The 17,457-nt window shown below is 41.7% G+C and overlaps 1 protein-coding gene across 1 annotated transcript in view; it reads left to right on the top strand.

The window, feature by feature from the left end:
* GALNT9 (polypeptide N-acetylgalactosaminyltransferase 9) overlaps positions 1 to 17,457 on the top strand; it is a gene marked incomplete at its 5' end in the record, with an annotated part of 123,828 nt that overhangs the window by 50,449 nt on the left and 55,922 nt on the right. Inside the window, 2 exons of the mRNA XM_083874065.1 lie at positions 4,933 to 5,130; positions 12,406 to 12,523. Coding sequence (XP_083730191.1) covers positions 4,933 to 5,130; positions 12,406 to 12,523 — 316 coding nt within the window. The remainder of the gene's footprint in view (positions 1 to 4,932; positions 5,131 to 12,405; positions 12,524 to 17,457) is intronic.

The following is a 17,457-nucleotide window of genomic DNA, read 5'->3' as shown; positions in this document are numbered from 1 at the left end:
CTCTGTTCCAGCTGGGGACTGTGGATCTGAAACTTCCCTGGGCACACAGGGATGCTGATAGAGATGTCAGGCAGGACAGATGGGGAACTTCTCTCTTCTCTTAGAGACCGAGGAAGGGAGAATGATATTTATTTCTTTTGCAGTTCTCTGAACACTTATTTACTGGAAAGGCATTCCACATTAAATATTCCGCAGATGGCCTCAGTGAAGAATTATGTATGTCAGTAGATCTGCTTGTCTGCATCTGATAAATGTATATTGTCAGTGAAATGTGAGGTAGCGTGTAAAATCATTCAAAATGAGCTTTCAGTTTACACAGCTTTCTTTTTTCTTACATTTCACTGTTAAGTTTATACTTCATGGTACCTGACAGTGGTAGAGCCAGAGTAAAATACGGTGTTAAACTCACTGAGCCATAAAATCTAGCAGATGAGACCATGTTGTCTTTCATTTATGTCTTATAAGGAGTCTTCCCTAACTGCTTGCAAGGAGAGGAAATTCTGATCTGTGAGAGCAGGAAAAACAAGGTTGGATCTTTTTAAATGTTAGTTTTTCATTTGTTATTGGAGTAAACAGTAGTGTAGTGATGGTGGAGAAGAAAAAAATAAGAGGCATGTTTTATCTCAAAAGAACCCAGAGATCAGGGTATTTGGGTACCCACCTGGGATGGGGCAGAATTAGAGAGACAGTGCAATTCCTGTCATTTAGGAAAGGATTTACTTTGGAACAAATTTAGAAAAAGTGACATTTGGGCTGCAGGGAGGAATTCATTGACAAATGCCTCATCCAGCCATTCTAACTAAGACCTGGAAGGCAATGTTTGCCTATCAGATGCTGCATGTTAGCAAAGCATCCCTGAAGTTGTGAAGGCCATTGAAGTGGCAGAGTTGGGCAGCAGAGGATCTGGCCTGGGGCATGCATGTGGATTCCCTTGGATTGAGTGCATTTATTCCAAAGTTGTGCCTTTTTAAAAGTCTGCTTGAAGTCAGCAGGTGTTATTACATATTTAAAAAGGTGAATTATATAATCATGTGCACTGAGGAGCTCATTACTAACTTCTTTTTATCTGTTTTTTATCTGGAAGAAGCTGTTCTTTTTAGCATTGTGAAAAAATCAGGCTTTCCCTTTGGCATGAATTCTCCAGCAATCTGATAAGGATGTGAGGCAACACGGAGTTTTTGTTTGCTGTGGTTTCCTGTGGGGTTTGAGCTGCTCTGAATCAAACCAGTGTTAAATGCAGAATGCATATATGTTCAGAGATAGACTTACAATGGGATTAGAGAGGCCTGTGTGATCACAGTATGGCCCCTGCCTTTGCTCTCAATCTTCATACAGGCTTATTCTGTACTCTGGCTCAAATTCTGCCTTCCAACTCTTTTCCTTCCTCCAATGTTTATCTTGGGAGCATTTACTCTTTGAATCCCACAGAACCAGCATTGCTGGAACTCCCAATAAAGTCATCATGGGTGCTCAATACCTTGTAAAATCCTGTGTTAATGAAGAAATCTTTCCATTGGTAGGCAAAAGCATTGAATGCATGTGCTGTTCAGTGATGTGCTTGACAGACTCGGACAAATCAAAGTGAATAAAATTGAAGTGAAAATACCCTTTAGCCTCGTGGAGTCTATAAGAGAACTAAATTTATTGTCCTTTCTCTTCTGGTTTGATCCTTTCACCAACAATCTATTCAGAGAGAGAGGAGGACACTGACAAATATGTAGTTTGAGAGAGGATGGAAGAGAGAGGATCTTCATATGTCACTCAAATTCCAGTCCAAATTGTCTGCTTGGTTTTTATTAAATGTAAAAAAAAACCCCACTGGATGATGTGAAGCACTACCTTTTAAAGCAGAATCTTTTGATTATATTTAGTTTACTGAAATGCATCATGCCTATTAATATGCCTGGGAGAACTTTCCCTCTTGCTCCAGTAAATAACCTTTAACAATGCTTGCTGCTCTTTGCCCATAAAGTACCTTGACTCAGGTGCAAACTAGGAACCTAATATTTTTCCACCTATGAAAAATGGAGATGGATCCCAAAATTCACATCTGGCTTATGGCCCTAATCAGGCAGGGCTGAATCCTGCCTCGCTGCCAGCAGTGGCCATGTGGAAAGGCAATACTCTAAACACATATTGCAGCTCATCAGTGTATGGGACATACTGGGACTTCAGCAACCTTTTCCCCTCTTATCCTTTCAGTCCTGTGAGCTGCCAGAAGCACCTGACTTCTGCAGATAGACAGCAGAAAAAATGAGGCAAAGTGGAAAAAAAAACACGAACGCAGAAAGAATTCTGGTCTGTATAAAGATGGGTGAATCTACACAATAATGTAGCAGTTTGAAATTCGGAAAAAAAAATAGAAATTACTTGAAAAGATTTAATCATGATTCTCTTAAAAATCTGAAGCAATTACATAAAGCCAGAATGACCAGGAAAGTTGACAAAGGATTTGATGATTGTCCAGTTCAGCTCAATCTTATAGAGCAACTCTGAGGCTGGGCTTTGCTGGCCATGAATAGCAATGAAACTCCCTCATATTCCATGGATTACTCAAGATAAGCAATTCAAACACAGTTCATTGTCCAGTCCTGTTCAAACTCATAGTCCTTCTTTATTGGCCATTACCTGGGGATCTTGGAAGGCAGAAAAATAGGCCACAAGCAGGGTTGGCAGTGAGAGGCACTGGCAGGGATTTGAGTGTTCCTGCAGATCTCACAGAGATGAGCTGGGGCTGAGCCTCTGAATACCCCATTGCTCTCTCTGCTGTCTTTTATAGGGCAGGACAGGCTGTGAAATCTCTCAGGTATGCAATGTTTAATTAAAAGGCTCTCCATTCTGCATTTTTGCTAAGAGAACAGCTCTGTCCTGGATTTTCTCTTTCCATCTGTGACTCAGAGCCTACTTTCTTACTTGTGGGTGTGAAAATATTTTAGAAGTTAGGTAGCTGTGCAGTCTGTCCAGATACTGAGTGTTTCCTGTTCCTAATAGATGCAGAGGTGTGATTTCCACACATCTGGATACCAAGAGAGCTGGGAAGTCACCTCCAGGGGTGAGATGGGAGGTTTAGAAGATGAAGTTCCAGCAGTTGCTTTCATACCAATTGACTCCATAACCTTGGCATGGCACTTGACTTCATCTGTTAGAAATCAACTCTTGCTGAAACAGTAATATCTTAAATATTTACATTTCTTGAGTGCAGGGGACTTAAACAGAACTTCCATCCCATGGACAGCTTACAAATGCCTTGGATTTCATGAAAGTTCAAAATCTGTGATTTCACATTAATAGGTTGATAGAGATTAATGGAATTTCTTCATGTATTTTGAGTTTGATTCTTACAATGGAAACCCATCCCATAGATTTCTGCTTCAGAAGGCATGTAAGCAGCTTTCCTGCTTTGCAGGGCAGATCTGGAAATCAGACTCAAACATAATAAATTTGTTCATGCCGTGGGAGTTGGGCAAACAATTAGTGACACCTGTACCTGTTGTCTGGTATTTAGTTTCAGAGTTTAGAGGGAAAAGGAGAGATTTATGCCCAGGGGCTACTGTGTCCATGCATGGAGTCACCAGATTAGTGGTGGCATGTCCATCATTCTGTATTTTCTTCTGCTGCTGAGCAGAGATAACGTGATGGAAAGAACAAAGCAGATTCAGCTTTTCTGCATTTTTTTCCTGCTTTGCTGGATTTGCAAGAGTTTTTCTACTACTCACCCACTGGTTTTTAAAATAGTTAATCTCATAAATATAATCTCATACTAATAATGGAAGTGGCTTATCCAGATCTGGTAGGTCATACTGGCTTTATGGGGTGCACAAGTGTGGCCTAAAACCCATAAGAGTTGAGAGTCTGAACCATGTACAGAATCTTCTGTTGGCCTGCACAAGAAAATTCCTTGTATTCAGTAACTAACTGAATATAACAAACAAAATCTGAGGTAACAAACTTGGAACCGCAAAGGAGCAATTGCCTTCTGACCAACAGCAAAAGAAAAGTGAGAAAAGATCAATGTTCAAATCCTCCTACCTCTCTCTGAGTCGCAGCAAACCACTATTCCCTTAAAGATTCATGTAAGAGCTCTGCAAAATCTTCAAAGCATTTCAAGAGGAAACACACTTACAAAGGACTGAACCAGTGGCTCTTTCTAATACTGCTTTGAGGAATTATTTCCACCCTTATGTAAGTCTGCTACCTCTTTGGATCAGTTTCTCTGTAAATTCACAGCAAACTCAGACTACCTTGGTCAGAAAAGAGTGTTTGCACTGAAGCTTTTTACTTTCCTTTTGGGATGTAGCTTCTGTGGAAAGCACATTGATGTTTTAAAGCCTTTTGAAATGATGGAACATTTCCTGCAGTTCGCTGCTTTTGCACCATCTGGCACCTGAAATCTTCTCATCACCAAAGAGGTTTTAGAAGGCATAATGCAGCCACATTTGTCATTCAAACTAGATGTGATGGGGTCAGTCTTGGGAAACAGGATTAAAACCTTTGAGTAACCTTCAGATTCTTGCAGCCCCTGGTGTGTGTTTAGTTCTTCAGGCTATTTAATTGCTACCAGGAATCCTGGTGGTGTAGCCAGTAGGAGACCATTTAGCTACTATTGGTGATGGTGTCTCTCAACATTTGCCCATTGTGAAATGAATTAACAGTCTCCAGTCCTCAGTATAAGTGCTTGGTGAGATTTTTGTGTTTTTAGACTCCGTCCCAGCCTCACAGAGGTGATAATTTCTGTGCAGGTGCTGTGTGCAGCATCCCACCCCAGCTGCAGTCCTGGCAGAGCTCCGTACCCTGTCCCTCTCTGAGCCTTTCCCACCTCGTTGGGCTGATGCTCACAGGATTAGAGCACCTCATTTCACCAGCCTGCAAAGCAGGACCACCTGGGCTTAGTGGCTGGCTGTAAAACACTGTGCTGTGTCTCATTGCTCTCAGGGTGGAACCCGCGCTCACCCGGATCAAGGAGGATCGCAAGCGGATCATCCTGCCCGCCATCGACAACATCAAGTACAACACCTTTGAAGTGCAGCAATACGCCAACGCTGCCCACGGCTACAACTGGGGGCTCTGGTGCATGTACATAATCCCACCACAGGACTGGCTCGATAAAGGGGATGAGTCAGCTCCCATCAGGTAAATCCCTCCTGTGCTGTCACTTTGTGCCCAGTGATGTTTCCATCTCAGCTGTCTGCCAAGGGGGAGTTGAGGGTGAACAAGGCTACAGGCTTTGTGCAGGAATAACAAAATGAGGCTGTGAGGAGGAAAATTATGCCTCTGCAAAGCTGTGGGTGTGTGTGTGCTGCCTCTCAGAGCTGCCCCACAATGTACACAAGTGCTCTGGCTCTGAGTGTTCTGACCATTAATAGGATAGCAGGATCCCTCTCATCTAACCTTTTATTTTCCAGTGCACTCTGGCCCATTGTGTGTATGAGAAACAGAGGTATTGTGTGTGTGATAACAAACAGGCTGGTTTCACTCCTGTTCTGTGGGCAGCAGTCTTGGTCATCAGTCCAAATCAGAGCTTCCCTGGAGCACCACTAGGAGCTGTGTTTGAGAGCTTCTTTTTTTTCTTGTCTTTGTGGGGTTTTTTTCAGTTTGGCTTGTTTTTGTGGGGTTTTTTTTGTTTGTTTGTTTGGTTGGTTTTTTTTTTTTGGTTTTTTTTTTTTTTGGTGGGTTTTTTTAGGGTTTTTTTTGTTGTGTTAATTTGTTTGTTTGGGGTTTGTTGTTGTTTGGGGGTTATTTTGGGGGAGTTGGTTTTTTTGGGGGGGGTTTTGGGGGGTTTTTTTGAGAACTTTGCATGTGTTCAGAGTTTTCCTACTGGCTGATTTTTAAAATGAACCCCCACCAGACTGTGTAGTCAATGTGTTAACTTACCTTTCCCTGTAGGAGAACATTTTGCATTAAAGAAATGGAATTTTCTGAGGAAATGCTGTTACAGGAACTGTGAAGGTGTTTCTGAGAATTGTTACAGTGGGAAAAGTGGAACTGATGTGAAAAGGGCTTTCTCTCCCCTCCATTTGAAAATTCACATCTCCTAGATTTTCATCTCCAGTGCAGATGCTTGTCTAACAGCTCCTCTGGGACATATTATGCTGGGTTAAGGGTACTGTTGTTACCAAGCCTAGAAATAAATGCTAAAAAATTTGAAGCCTAAGTATGCACTTTAGGATGCTCTTATTTTTAAGACTTCTTAAGAAGGACACAAATTATCAGCCTAAAGTCATCTTCACTTTCATGTGTATTGGCTTCATCTTAAAGTAAGCTAAAACTCTCCTGTATGGTCCCAGTGTGGGCTCTGGCAGAGGAGCTGATGTTCTTCCCTTCCAGTGCAAAAACTTGAGTTGTCAGATCCTGAAAAGTTCATCCAAGCACTTCCAACAGCACACACACCTGGAAAAAGTGCCAGTGATCTTTTGGAAGTGAAAAGACACTGACATACTGATCCCATTTCTAAGTGATCAGTGGGATGGGGCCACCTCACAGGATCCTTCTCTTATGCAGAGTAATATTTTAATCTGTATTTGACCAAGTGTTGCAAATTGTACTCAGGTTCATTCTCATGCCCCGTGAGTGCAAAACAGAGCTGTACAGTAATATTAACCTTGTTTACTACAGGACAGCACAGTCCATCATCACTGACCTTCTGCTTGGCTTGGAACCTCAATAAGCAGGGAAGTAATTACTTAGGAAATCAGTTTTCCTCGATAAGATGCCCTGCTCACCTCACATTGTTTTAAAAGTGCAGATGTTTTATACCTGTTTCGCTCAGCCCTGAGAAAGTTTATTGATAAAGGAAAATTAATCATCCAAAGCTTTTATTCCTGAAAGGTTTTGCACACTTCATGACTCACAGTTTATATGTGAAATCACTGTAGTAATTTTCCCATGGATTGCTCCAGTATTTGAGTATCTTCTGTTCTGGAGACAGTGATCACATAACAGATAAGACTGAACTAAGAGGTTAAACCTCAGCAATAAAGGGCCTGATTTACCATGGACTTCCCTCAGATTTATGTTCAGGCTCTTGCTGGTGTCATGCTGGCACTGAGCTGGACTGACACAGAAGTGAACAGATCCAAACTCAAGCACTGAGCTGTGTTAAAGCCTGATGCACATGAGTAACTGGCTCCTGAGAGCAGCAATTTTATTCTGAACTCGCATGAAGAAACCCTCCAATTCAACAGTGCATAAACTGCCCAGAGACAGATGAGACAAAGCAGCAGCAGGAGGAGAACACCCAACCCTTGCTGGCAAAAATCAGGACACACTGCAACTGCCTAAACATCTTTTCTGCAAATTAATAATTCTGTGCCCTAAAATGCAGAGACATCCACGTGGAACCATGAACATTTCCGTGTCTCCCTGGGCACAAGTTCTTTGAAGGCAGAGATTTAGGAGAGCAGAGCATCCACTTCATGGCCACACTGAAGCTGTAGCACCTGGATGAATTTGCTAAAGCATTTGGCTGTTGTGTTGTTCCTGCCTGTGAAAATACAATGCAATTTTGTGGCTTTTAAGTGACATGCCAGTGTAATTATGGTAATGGAAAGAGTGACTGTGTGAGTGTTATTGATGAAAACAATCACAAAGCCTGTCCTTAGAATTGAGATTTTAAAGCACTCATGGTGGGAATTTAGTAGCTGTGGAATATTTAAAGTGTGTTTTCAAATGGAAGGCAAAGAAAGGCTAGTGAGCAAACTTTAAAAAAAATCTCAGGTGTGACTCTTGGTTTGGTACAGGTTTTGGTTTTATAACCAGCTTTCCAAACCACATATTGCAACCATGATTCCTGTTTCTGTCCACTTTGCAAGACATAGAAACGGGTGCCCTTTGATGGTGTTTGAATCCATGTGTGTGTCCAGTGCATTCATAAGATTGCAAAGCTGCTCATCAGCATGAAAACTGCAAGTTCATTTAGTCCTTGCTACCACTGCCCCTATTAAGGCTTTGTTTGACACTGTTTTCAGCAAGCAGTGGGTTTGGTTTGTGCCTCTCTGTGTGTTTTGTGAAAGAAAAGGCCGGTAACAAATAACCCTGTGACTGGTTTTGTGGTTGGTGGAGCTGAATGCCTCCTGCCAGATCTCCAAAGGGATTCGAGATTTTCAGCATTAAAGAACATGTGTAGCCTGGTATCAGTAAGGATCAGAGCCCTGGCATTTGTCATGTTTGCACTGTATGAATAAATATCATCCATGTGAGGAATTGGGTGAGGCATTTGGAAAGCAGGGTCCAATTCCCGTTTTCTTCTTGGACTACACAACAGATGTGCTTCTTTCCTAAGAATTTTTTCTGTTTGAAGCCTGATCCTCTAATTTCTTGAACACTGACAGGGGTTTGATTCTATCCAGCCTTGCTAGGAAAGACCAGGAGCTGTCCCTCACCCCAGGGGGTCATTCATGGGCAGCCGTGTCAAGTGTGCACCATAAAATGTCACATCAGCTGTTGTGAGCTAAGTGACAAAGGGGACGTGACCTTGAAGTGCTAACAAAAGTAAAGAAATAGAAAGAACAAAGTGTCAGATTTTGTAAAGATTTCTGATTTCTGCACTTTAAAGTCGGGTCTTTTTTTCCCCCCACGTTAATACTCTGAACTTCAGAACAATTGATATTCCCCGAGCTGGCTTCTGCAGGCAATCCATTTTACACGTTTGACATGTGAGATGTAAGATGTCTGTAACGTGAGGATTTAAATGAGGATTGTTATTTTGACACGCTGTGTCCATCACGTCATTTTCCATTTGTGCTCCTGCGAGCACACTGCCCCGAAACGTCCTTATCATCTGGCAACAAACTGTGCCACAAAGGATCCTATTTCACAGGGCTTCTAATGAATTTGACTATGCATTGAAACAAGCTGGGTTTTTTTTAATGCATGCTGTATTTTCTTCCTGGGTTTTGGAACAGCAAGGAAGGTTTCTGGTATTCTGAGCTCTGCCTTGTCTTCCCTGACCTGCCGTGATTATGATGGACTGCTCTGCATTTGATTTCTTGATCAGCAGCCACTAACATTAGTCATTAGTCAGCCTCACCCAGCCAAGCACTGCACAGCTTTGCATTTTATCTTCCTCCAGCAGCAGTGGTGCATTTCATTGTTGCATATGTTCTCACTTACTGCTTTAATATGCCCTAGCTTGGTACCAGTAGGGATGTGTATGTACATGCACTGCATCAGCTGCTCCAGTAAGTGCCAGTGCCTTGTTCATGGACATAAATTGGAGTTTGATGTGCCCCCAGTGAAGTGTTTTGTGCTGCCCCCTCTATCTGAGGGTGTGTGTGCCCATCTCATGTGCAAGTCAGGCCCTGTGCTGGTGTGCAATAACAACACTGATGAAACCAATCTGGGCCCTCCCTGCTTTGGGAAGAAATCCACCTGTGTACCAGAGCTTAGGGGGGAAAGTCTTTCATGATGAACCATGCTGCCATGTAATAATAAAACTGGTGAGTGTTTATTGACTGCTTATAGCCATTTCTTCGGTTTCTGGTTCACAGGAGCCTATAACAGAGCAGTTTCACTTTTATTTGTCCAGGTTCTGATGCGTGTCCTGCCTGTTCAAAAAAATTTACTTCCATAGGGCATCAGAGAATTATTCTACATCCGTACTTGCTCTACCTTTCTAGATGGACATTACCTTGTCATCTTGTCATTTTTTTCCTATCTCCTGAGCAGCAAATCTGTCCTTGGGTTCTGTTCTCAGGGCCTGGTGTGACTGTTCCTTATAGAAGACATGAGTTGTAAGAAAAGCAGAAATACTTATGCAGGTATCATGCAGGTTTCCCCACTTACATGTCAGACCAGGGCTGAGGTGCTGCTTGAGAACCTGAATCAAAGAAACATCCTGCTGGGAGAGGTGGAGCACTCAGAGATAGGATGTGTGATGTGTCATTTGAAACTCCTTGTCTTTCTCCTTATGCCTGCATATATACATTTATGCTTATATATTTATTTATGGTTCTATTTTTGTTTGAATTTATGTATTTATTGTGAGCGTTTGTCAGTTTTCCTGAAAATTGCAGTTGGCTGCTTGGGAAACTTTCAAATGTGACCTGATTGCATTATGCACATATGTCTATATAAATATGTATAAATATATGCTGACGTTAAGGCAGGAGAGAAAGATACACAAGCCAGAGGAAGACTGACTATCATGTGCAGCTTAGTCCCATCCTTTTCTCTTTCACTGGTTCTTGAGGAAGCCCCCAGGCACCTCCCTTCAGTAAGGGGAAGAAGGGGGATGTACCTGGCTGGAGAAATGGGTGTCAGCACCTGCTGGAATTTTACCAACAGAGCTGTGCTCCTGGGGATCTCAGTGACACAAAATAGTCCTGACTCACACCTGCAGCAAATGCTTCTCTTCCCTGGCACTTGTGCCCTCTGTTCCCTGTGCCCCATCCCTTGGCAGGCACTGCCATCCTCTCACAGGGCCTCTCTTCCTGCTCTCACAGGCAGGGAGGGAGAGTTCACCACCAGAAACTTCTCTGTGCTTCCTCCCTTTCCCAGGGCATTACCCAGAGCAAAGTTTCTCTCATGTCTCCCTTGCTACAGCAGTGCTATCAGGTAATTCCCCCAAACTGACTATGCTGTATTTTTCTCCAGTGCAGAATCAATACAATTCTAGGCTGCATTTTAAGCTTTTAGCTGCAAAACCCATTCTGCTGTGTTTCCCACATTATCCTTTGAGTGCTGCTGTCGATTATAATTCATGCTTATAACATCCTGCATTGTGTCAAAGAATAGTCCACAGATCAATTAAGTTTCACAACACCTTTGAGGTGTTGGTAAAAAATAGTACACTTCTGGTTGCTCTTTTCTCCTTCTAGAAGTGTCTCTGTTTTACCAGAGAGTTCATGATTAAGGGAAAAGGTTATTTTATATAAAGCAGGTTAATATGTTGTGCTCTGAAGCTGTGAAATGCTGAGGGCACTGACCTTCTCAAGTGCTGCCCCTTGGGCAGTGAGCAGTGGGTAAGAGAGGCCAACACAGCTGCTTTTGCTCCTATGGCCATTTCTAGCTTTCAAGATAAGTCTGCTGCACTGCACTAGAAGTGGTGGCTGCACTGGAGTATTTCAGATACTGGAAAAACCCAATTTAATGCCAAGTGAGGGTCTTGAGCTCTTTTCAAGCATGTTTTTTGAAAAGTGTTTGCGATATGCCAGCGTGACACTGGAGTCCAGTATAAAATTATAAAAGCTGGTTGGAGTTCCTTCTGTCACTGTTTTGCTGTTGTTGCTCACTCCTGAAGACATTTATTTTTTTCTGAAAAAGCTGTGAAGGCTTGTGAAGTCTATATCTGAATATATATAATGAGAAGAAATAAACCCTAGAAGGGAGAGAGGGAGTAGCAAAGACAGTCCTCAGTGGCACTCGTCTGTGAGTGATGATTATGTAGTTGCATCTAAAATGTATTTCCCACCCCCGTTCAATTAACAACTCAATGTTTTAATGGACAGAGCCTACAGCTGCAGAAATCCATCCCCCAGAGACAGAGATTCCAGCACCTGAGAGGGGTTTGCAGAGCCTGGCAATACCATTCCTCATTAGAAAGGGAGGAGACGTTCTCATGGGAACATCCTACTCCTATAAGGAGCTGCCTCCAGAGGATTTTTGTGGGGGAGGCAGGGCTGGAAAAAGAATGAGTCTAAGCCCAAACTAGCATCTCAGTTTTGCAAAGCAGTGATGCCCTGATCCAGTGAAGCCTGTGTTTAGCTTGAAAAAGGAAGCTACATGAAGAGGAAAACTAAGCAAGCTCTGTGTTTCTTCCCCCCATCTCCTTCCCTCTTTTATCGTAAAACTTAAAAATATACCTGAAAATTTTCCTCCAATGCTTATTTCATTGCAAAGGTACTGAATTTCCTTACCTTGGTTGTGTCTTTCTTTTATTTTAGTTCCTAGACCAAATTTATTCCTTGTTAGCCTGATATGCTTTTCAGTGGTACAAGATGTGAAATCAAGGTGTACATGGGATATGTCTCATCCTGTGTACAGGAGAGCTTGCAGCTTTTTTAGGCAAATCTGTTTCCAGGCTTTACTCTGGGAAATATAATCAGGAAGATGCATTTTATCAAATAACTTGAATTTATAAATGCAAAGACCCTGGTGTATAAATATATGTATCAACAGAGGATGGAAGTGCCCAGCCAGGACTGTCCAGAACCCTGTGTGGTTTTTGTAGAGCTTTGAGACCACTTCTAACTAAAGAATGATTCAACAGAAAGTCTTCAGAAATTACAGCACTAATAGAGACGTACAGGAACTTCTTGCATACATGAAGTGCCATGTGATTGATGTTAATAGGTAAATTTAGAATATAAAATCGAAGACTAAGAACTGTTTAATCCGTGTAAGTTTGTTATGGGGTGGGATCCATAATAGTTTAATGGCTTAATTTTTTGCTTTAATCTCTCCATGCAGGACACCAGCCATGATTGGATGCTCTTTTGTGGTGGACAGAGAGTATTTTGGTGAGATTGGCCTGCTTGACCCTGGCATGGAGGTCTATGGAGGAGAAAACATCGAATTAGGCATGAGAGTGAGTAGCAAAGAAGAAACCTTGTCCAGTGTCCATGTGCAAAGAGTGCTGGGGAGCTTGTGGCCCAGTCGAGTTGCTGTCTGAATGATGGGCTGTTATGCTGGAGTAATTAATGCTGCAACATTATCTGGAGGTGACAGTGCCAGTAAATGAATGTTCCTGGCCTTGCAGGCCTTGAGAGAACTGATAACACTCAGGAATATGCTTTATTGGCTCATCCTGTCAGTGTCTGAACCCAATGAGAAAGGTTTTCCCCTTTCCCCATAGCCTTCCTTGTGCAAACAGCCACTCCAAGTCTCCATGTGCTCAATGCCTGAGCTGAGGTTGTACATTTGTGGTCTAACAGATGCAATACCTGCAGAAAACCAAGGCCAGGCTGGTAGAAGTCAGTTGTAATGCTCATCACACACACATTATGAATGCTGGGATATTTAAGGATCCTCTTTATAGAATAAGAACTTCAGAGTGCAGTCCTGTATTCAGTCCAGTTGGACAGGTCAGTGTGAAGTGTGGTCAGATGACTTTGGAACAGCATCACTCCCTTTGGCCTGGACCTAAAGGAGGTTTGATACCTGTGATCCCTTGCCCTTGTTTTCAAGGTGGTGCTTGCGAGCAAGTCCTCCTGAAGCCCAAGGAACATGTCTTTGCTTAGCATTTGAAAATTAGGCCGCTTAATGTTGCATGAACAGAGTTTCCTCATTATAAAGCTGACTGTTTAATTATTTTCCCTTTACTCTTTATCCCCCGTTTCCCAGTAACATGTCCCTGGTGCATGTAATATGCTCATTAAAGCATATATTCTGCTCATGGTGAAACTCTGAACATCAAATTAGTCCATTCTTTATCTGGCTCTTTTTTTTTTTAATTTTATTTTTTTTCTAAAATGGCTACAGACTCCTTCACACCATTAGACTGAGGAGGAAGGTCACTGCAGCAAGAGTTTATTTTCACATATGGGTGTGTATTTGTTATTCCAGCATTGCAAGAGGGATGGGGTTTGTAATGGGACTGTGTGAATACACTGCTTATACTTGAAGGTTCAGAATTCACATAGGGGACAGAAAAACTGCTACCACAAATCATCCAATTTTCCTTAAGAGGGTCAAGCTATTACCAGGATTGTGTGAGCTTTCCTTTATCATTGTGCAGGGCTTTGAGCTGTTTGAAACTTTTTCCACATGGCTGCTCCCAGAATAGATTGAACACTCTGGCAAAACTGTGGCGTGGTTGATGAATAAGCCTCCTAAGAAATCTGAAAGCTGTCGCTCTTCCTTAGGCCAGGAGAACTTGCTGAGTACGATTAGGGCTCCTGGTAAACAGAGGCAAAGGGTTTAATAGGATTATGAAATGGCACTTGCTTGAAGAGACAAGGATTTGAGGTGAGCGAGGACAGGGTTTCAGGGAAAGGGGACTTGTTAAAGCCTGCAGAAACCTTGGATCTAGAAAACAGCTCTTTCTTTGGGTTTTATTTTGGCTGGGATTTTTTGTGGGTTTTTTGGGTTTTTTGTGGTTTTTTTTCCCCTTATAAGAAAAGCTAACCCTACTGTTTGGAAAAGGTTTTATGAAAGTACAAGAGTATGAGTTTGTTGTGAAATAAGCTGTGTGTCCATAGCACAGGTCTGTTACTCCCTGTTTCCAGCCTGGATCCATCATGGTAAGCAATATCCAAGTGTCTGCCTCCTCATTTGCAAATCCTATGTGTGATCCCCTCCTGTGTGTCTTTCAGAGCTGTCAGAAACTAACAGCGTGAAAATGCACAGGAACCTTCTCCCTTCCCTCTAGGCTATTTATAAAACCACTGTGAATTTACCAACTTGGCTTTTTTTAACTCCAGAACCTCCAAGTAAATTGCAAAAAACCCCCACTTCTTTCCTAATGCCTGGGGCAGTGCCCCATGCAGGGATATTTGGTGTATCCCCCCTCACCTGCACAGAGGGATGCTGTTGACCATGTGTGGCTGCTTGTGTGAATACAATAAAAGATAGAAAAAGGAAGGAATAAATGAATGAATAAGTAAGGAACAAAAACTAATATAATAATAAATAATAAGATGTAGGGAAAGTGGTGGCACAGGCTTAGCTGAAAACAGTCCCTATTTGAAATAGCTGTAACAATAATCCTTTTTTAACTTTTTTGCAAACTATTATTATGCTACTTCTAAGAGTAAAGGGATTAGGCTTGGAGTGCCTGAAATAGATTACATTGCACCTAGTGAACCCTTGTTAAAATTGTTTTAATAAAGTGAAATAGGGAAACTCAGTGAAACTAATGACCTGATTTGGGTGGATACTGTTTGATAACCCAGCTAATTCCCATGAAATCTATTGTTTATTAAAAAATCATGATCTTAGGTGTTCCACAGAAGAGTTTTGCCCTTTTCTAAATTCCATAGATGGAAATATTTAAATAATTAACCTAAGTGATTTTCTGTATTGCATATAAATAAACAGTGCAGCAACAGACTGAGTCTACCTACTACACCTACTGAAAATATTTAGGGCTTTGCAGCTCTTTTTTAAACTCCTATTATTTTTTGTGTAAACTTCACAGTGGTTAGAGCTGCAGCATTCTCCTGATGGGTGACTTTACACTGGAGCCAATGTCTGCTTGCCAAGAGAGAGAGATTCTGGTTTGGTTGAGAAAGAGCTCCAGCTGTTCTGGGAAATAAAAGGGAGATGGACACCTCTGCAGGGTTGTGATAATAAGGAAATAGATGGACACTTACATAATGCCACTTTGTACTGTGTTTTTTTAAAGATGGCACTTTCACCACAAGCTGGATAAATCAGGGGAATTCTGTTAGGATAAATGGTGCTCTTCTCTCACTGTTCTCAAACCAGCCACTGAAGCTGATGGGAGTTATTATTAGCACCTAAACACAGGAAATTACAGCATCCAGTCTTGGCTGACTCCTCTGTGGGTGAGTTGCCCTTCATGAGCACAGGCTGAAGAAGACACCTTAAATTCAGGGTAGATCATCTTTGCTGCTCCTGAACATCAAATGGTCTCTCTGACCTGTAGTTCAGAGAAATGGCCCAATAGGAAGATAAATTCAAGCAGTGCTTGAATGTGGAGGAAGACAGGGATCCCTTTAAGTGAGGGTCCCAAATTCTGACCCTGTAAGAGACTCCGTGGTCTGCAAGCGTCGTGTGAGTTCCATTCCCAGTGGGAGCTACAGAAACACTTAATTATTTAGAAAGGGATCATATAAACATTAAAAGCCTAGTTTATGATTTAACCTAATACAAGCAGTTTATGATGCATCTTTTTATAGTGAGTCATTAATCATTGCACTAAGGATCCCTGGCTTCCTCTGGTGCTCCAGTGATAAGCTGAATGAATTGCTGTTCTTTTTACTTTGTGCCCATCAGCTGTAATGGTGGGTGGGAAGAGATCAAGCATTTATTTTAAAGGATGCTCCAGCAGAAATTAAGTACTGCTTCCACCATTAAGAATCCAAACAAATTTAATTTAAAAAAATATGTCGCCACATTGACAACTGCAAGTAAAACTCCTTTTCTTTTATGGCCAGCATCAGACTGCTTTATTCTCAGTAACAGTGGCAGCATCAGCAGGTGTGTGCCAGGTAACTTTGGCCAGTTTTGTGTCAGTGGAATGTCTCTGGGAACACAGAGCTCCTCAGGATTGAGCAGAGCTGACCCCAGCCAGGATCCAGCTCAGACCCCGTGTACTCTCTGCTGTTGTGATTTAGTTGGTGATGGAGGCCAGGCTGAAACCATGGGTTGTGTAGACAGAAATGCAGTCCCACCTCTGGCTTACACAAAATAAAAATCATGATGCACTGAAATCCCTTTGTGAGGAAATGAAGCTCATTACCTAATGGACTTCCATACACAAGCAAATCATGATACTTTCCAAACTTATGTTATATGCCCTGCCTTTGCTTTCTTTAAAAATAGATGAACTACATTTTTTCTGAGCAGAAATGCTAATGGTAGATTGTTGAGTAGTGGATTTTTGACCTCGTTTTATTACTTTTAGCTAAAGAGATTTAGATTCCTTTGAGCAGTCAGTGTTTTAAATGCAGATTCCAGACTGGTGTGCTGTAATAAAAATGTCACAAGGTTTATGTATAGCAAACTTTAATTCTGAATTCTGGACAATGCTTTTTGCTCTGTGTGATTCATGAGGCCAAGGTCCCTAGTCTTAGAGCTAAATAGAAACTCAGTTCTGGTGAGTTACTCAAAATTCCAGCATTTTTTCACACATGCTGTGGTAAAATACAAGTGAAAATTGTACAAAAATAGAGGCTAATCAAAGTCTCTTATTGTGGGGAATCTGAAAATACTTCATTTTTATTTTGTCCTTTCCCAAGCTGTAATTTTTAGTATAAATTAAATCAGCTTTGAATTAAAAGTCTTAAAGCCTTTTAGTTCAAAGACATTTAATCACTTAAATGATGTTAACAAAACCCCACAGTTGCTGACATCTGAAAAAGTGGTGTGCTCTGTCCTTAGACATGCCTATTCACACTGGAGTGCAATAAATCAGCATTTTCAGCATGAAGTTAAATGCTATTAAAACGTTTCTGAGCAATTCTACACTGCCTAAGCAAAATCCCAGTAAGTGATGTAATCTGCTGTTATTGGAAGTTGCCCCAGTGCTTAGGCTGCAAAGATCTCAATGATAAATCTCCCAGGTCTTACCCTCCAGATAAAGTGTATAAGTAAAGCTGTCCCCTTTTCCCATCTCCAGTTTAATTTAGCAGCTGTATAGGTATTTCCTAAGGTAAAAGAATGCTGAGCTTGTAGAGCCAAGCATTAAGAAATCAGATTATTAATATAGTCTTAATTGTACTTTTAATGGGATGTATGATCCTGGTTTGGGGGACAGAACACAAATCCCTACATGTCTGCAATTTCTTTGAACCATACTGTCCTCTTTTCTTTCTTATTTTCTTCATTATTTTTCTT

The sequence above is a fragment of the Zosterops lateralis genome (genome assembly GCF_965231275.1).
Source record: "Zosterops lateralis genome assembly, chromosome: 17".
In the NCBI taxonomy this organism is placed as follows: domain Eukaryota; kingdom Metazoa; phylum Chordata; class Aves; order Passeriformes; family Zosteropidae; genus Zosterops; species Zosterops lateralis.
This window is presented reverse-complemented; position numbering and strand designations above follow the sequence as displayed.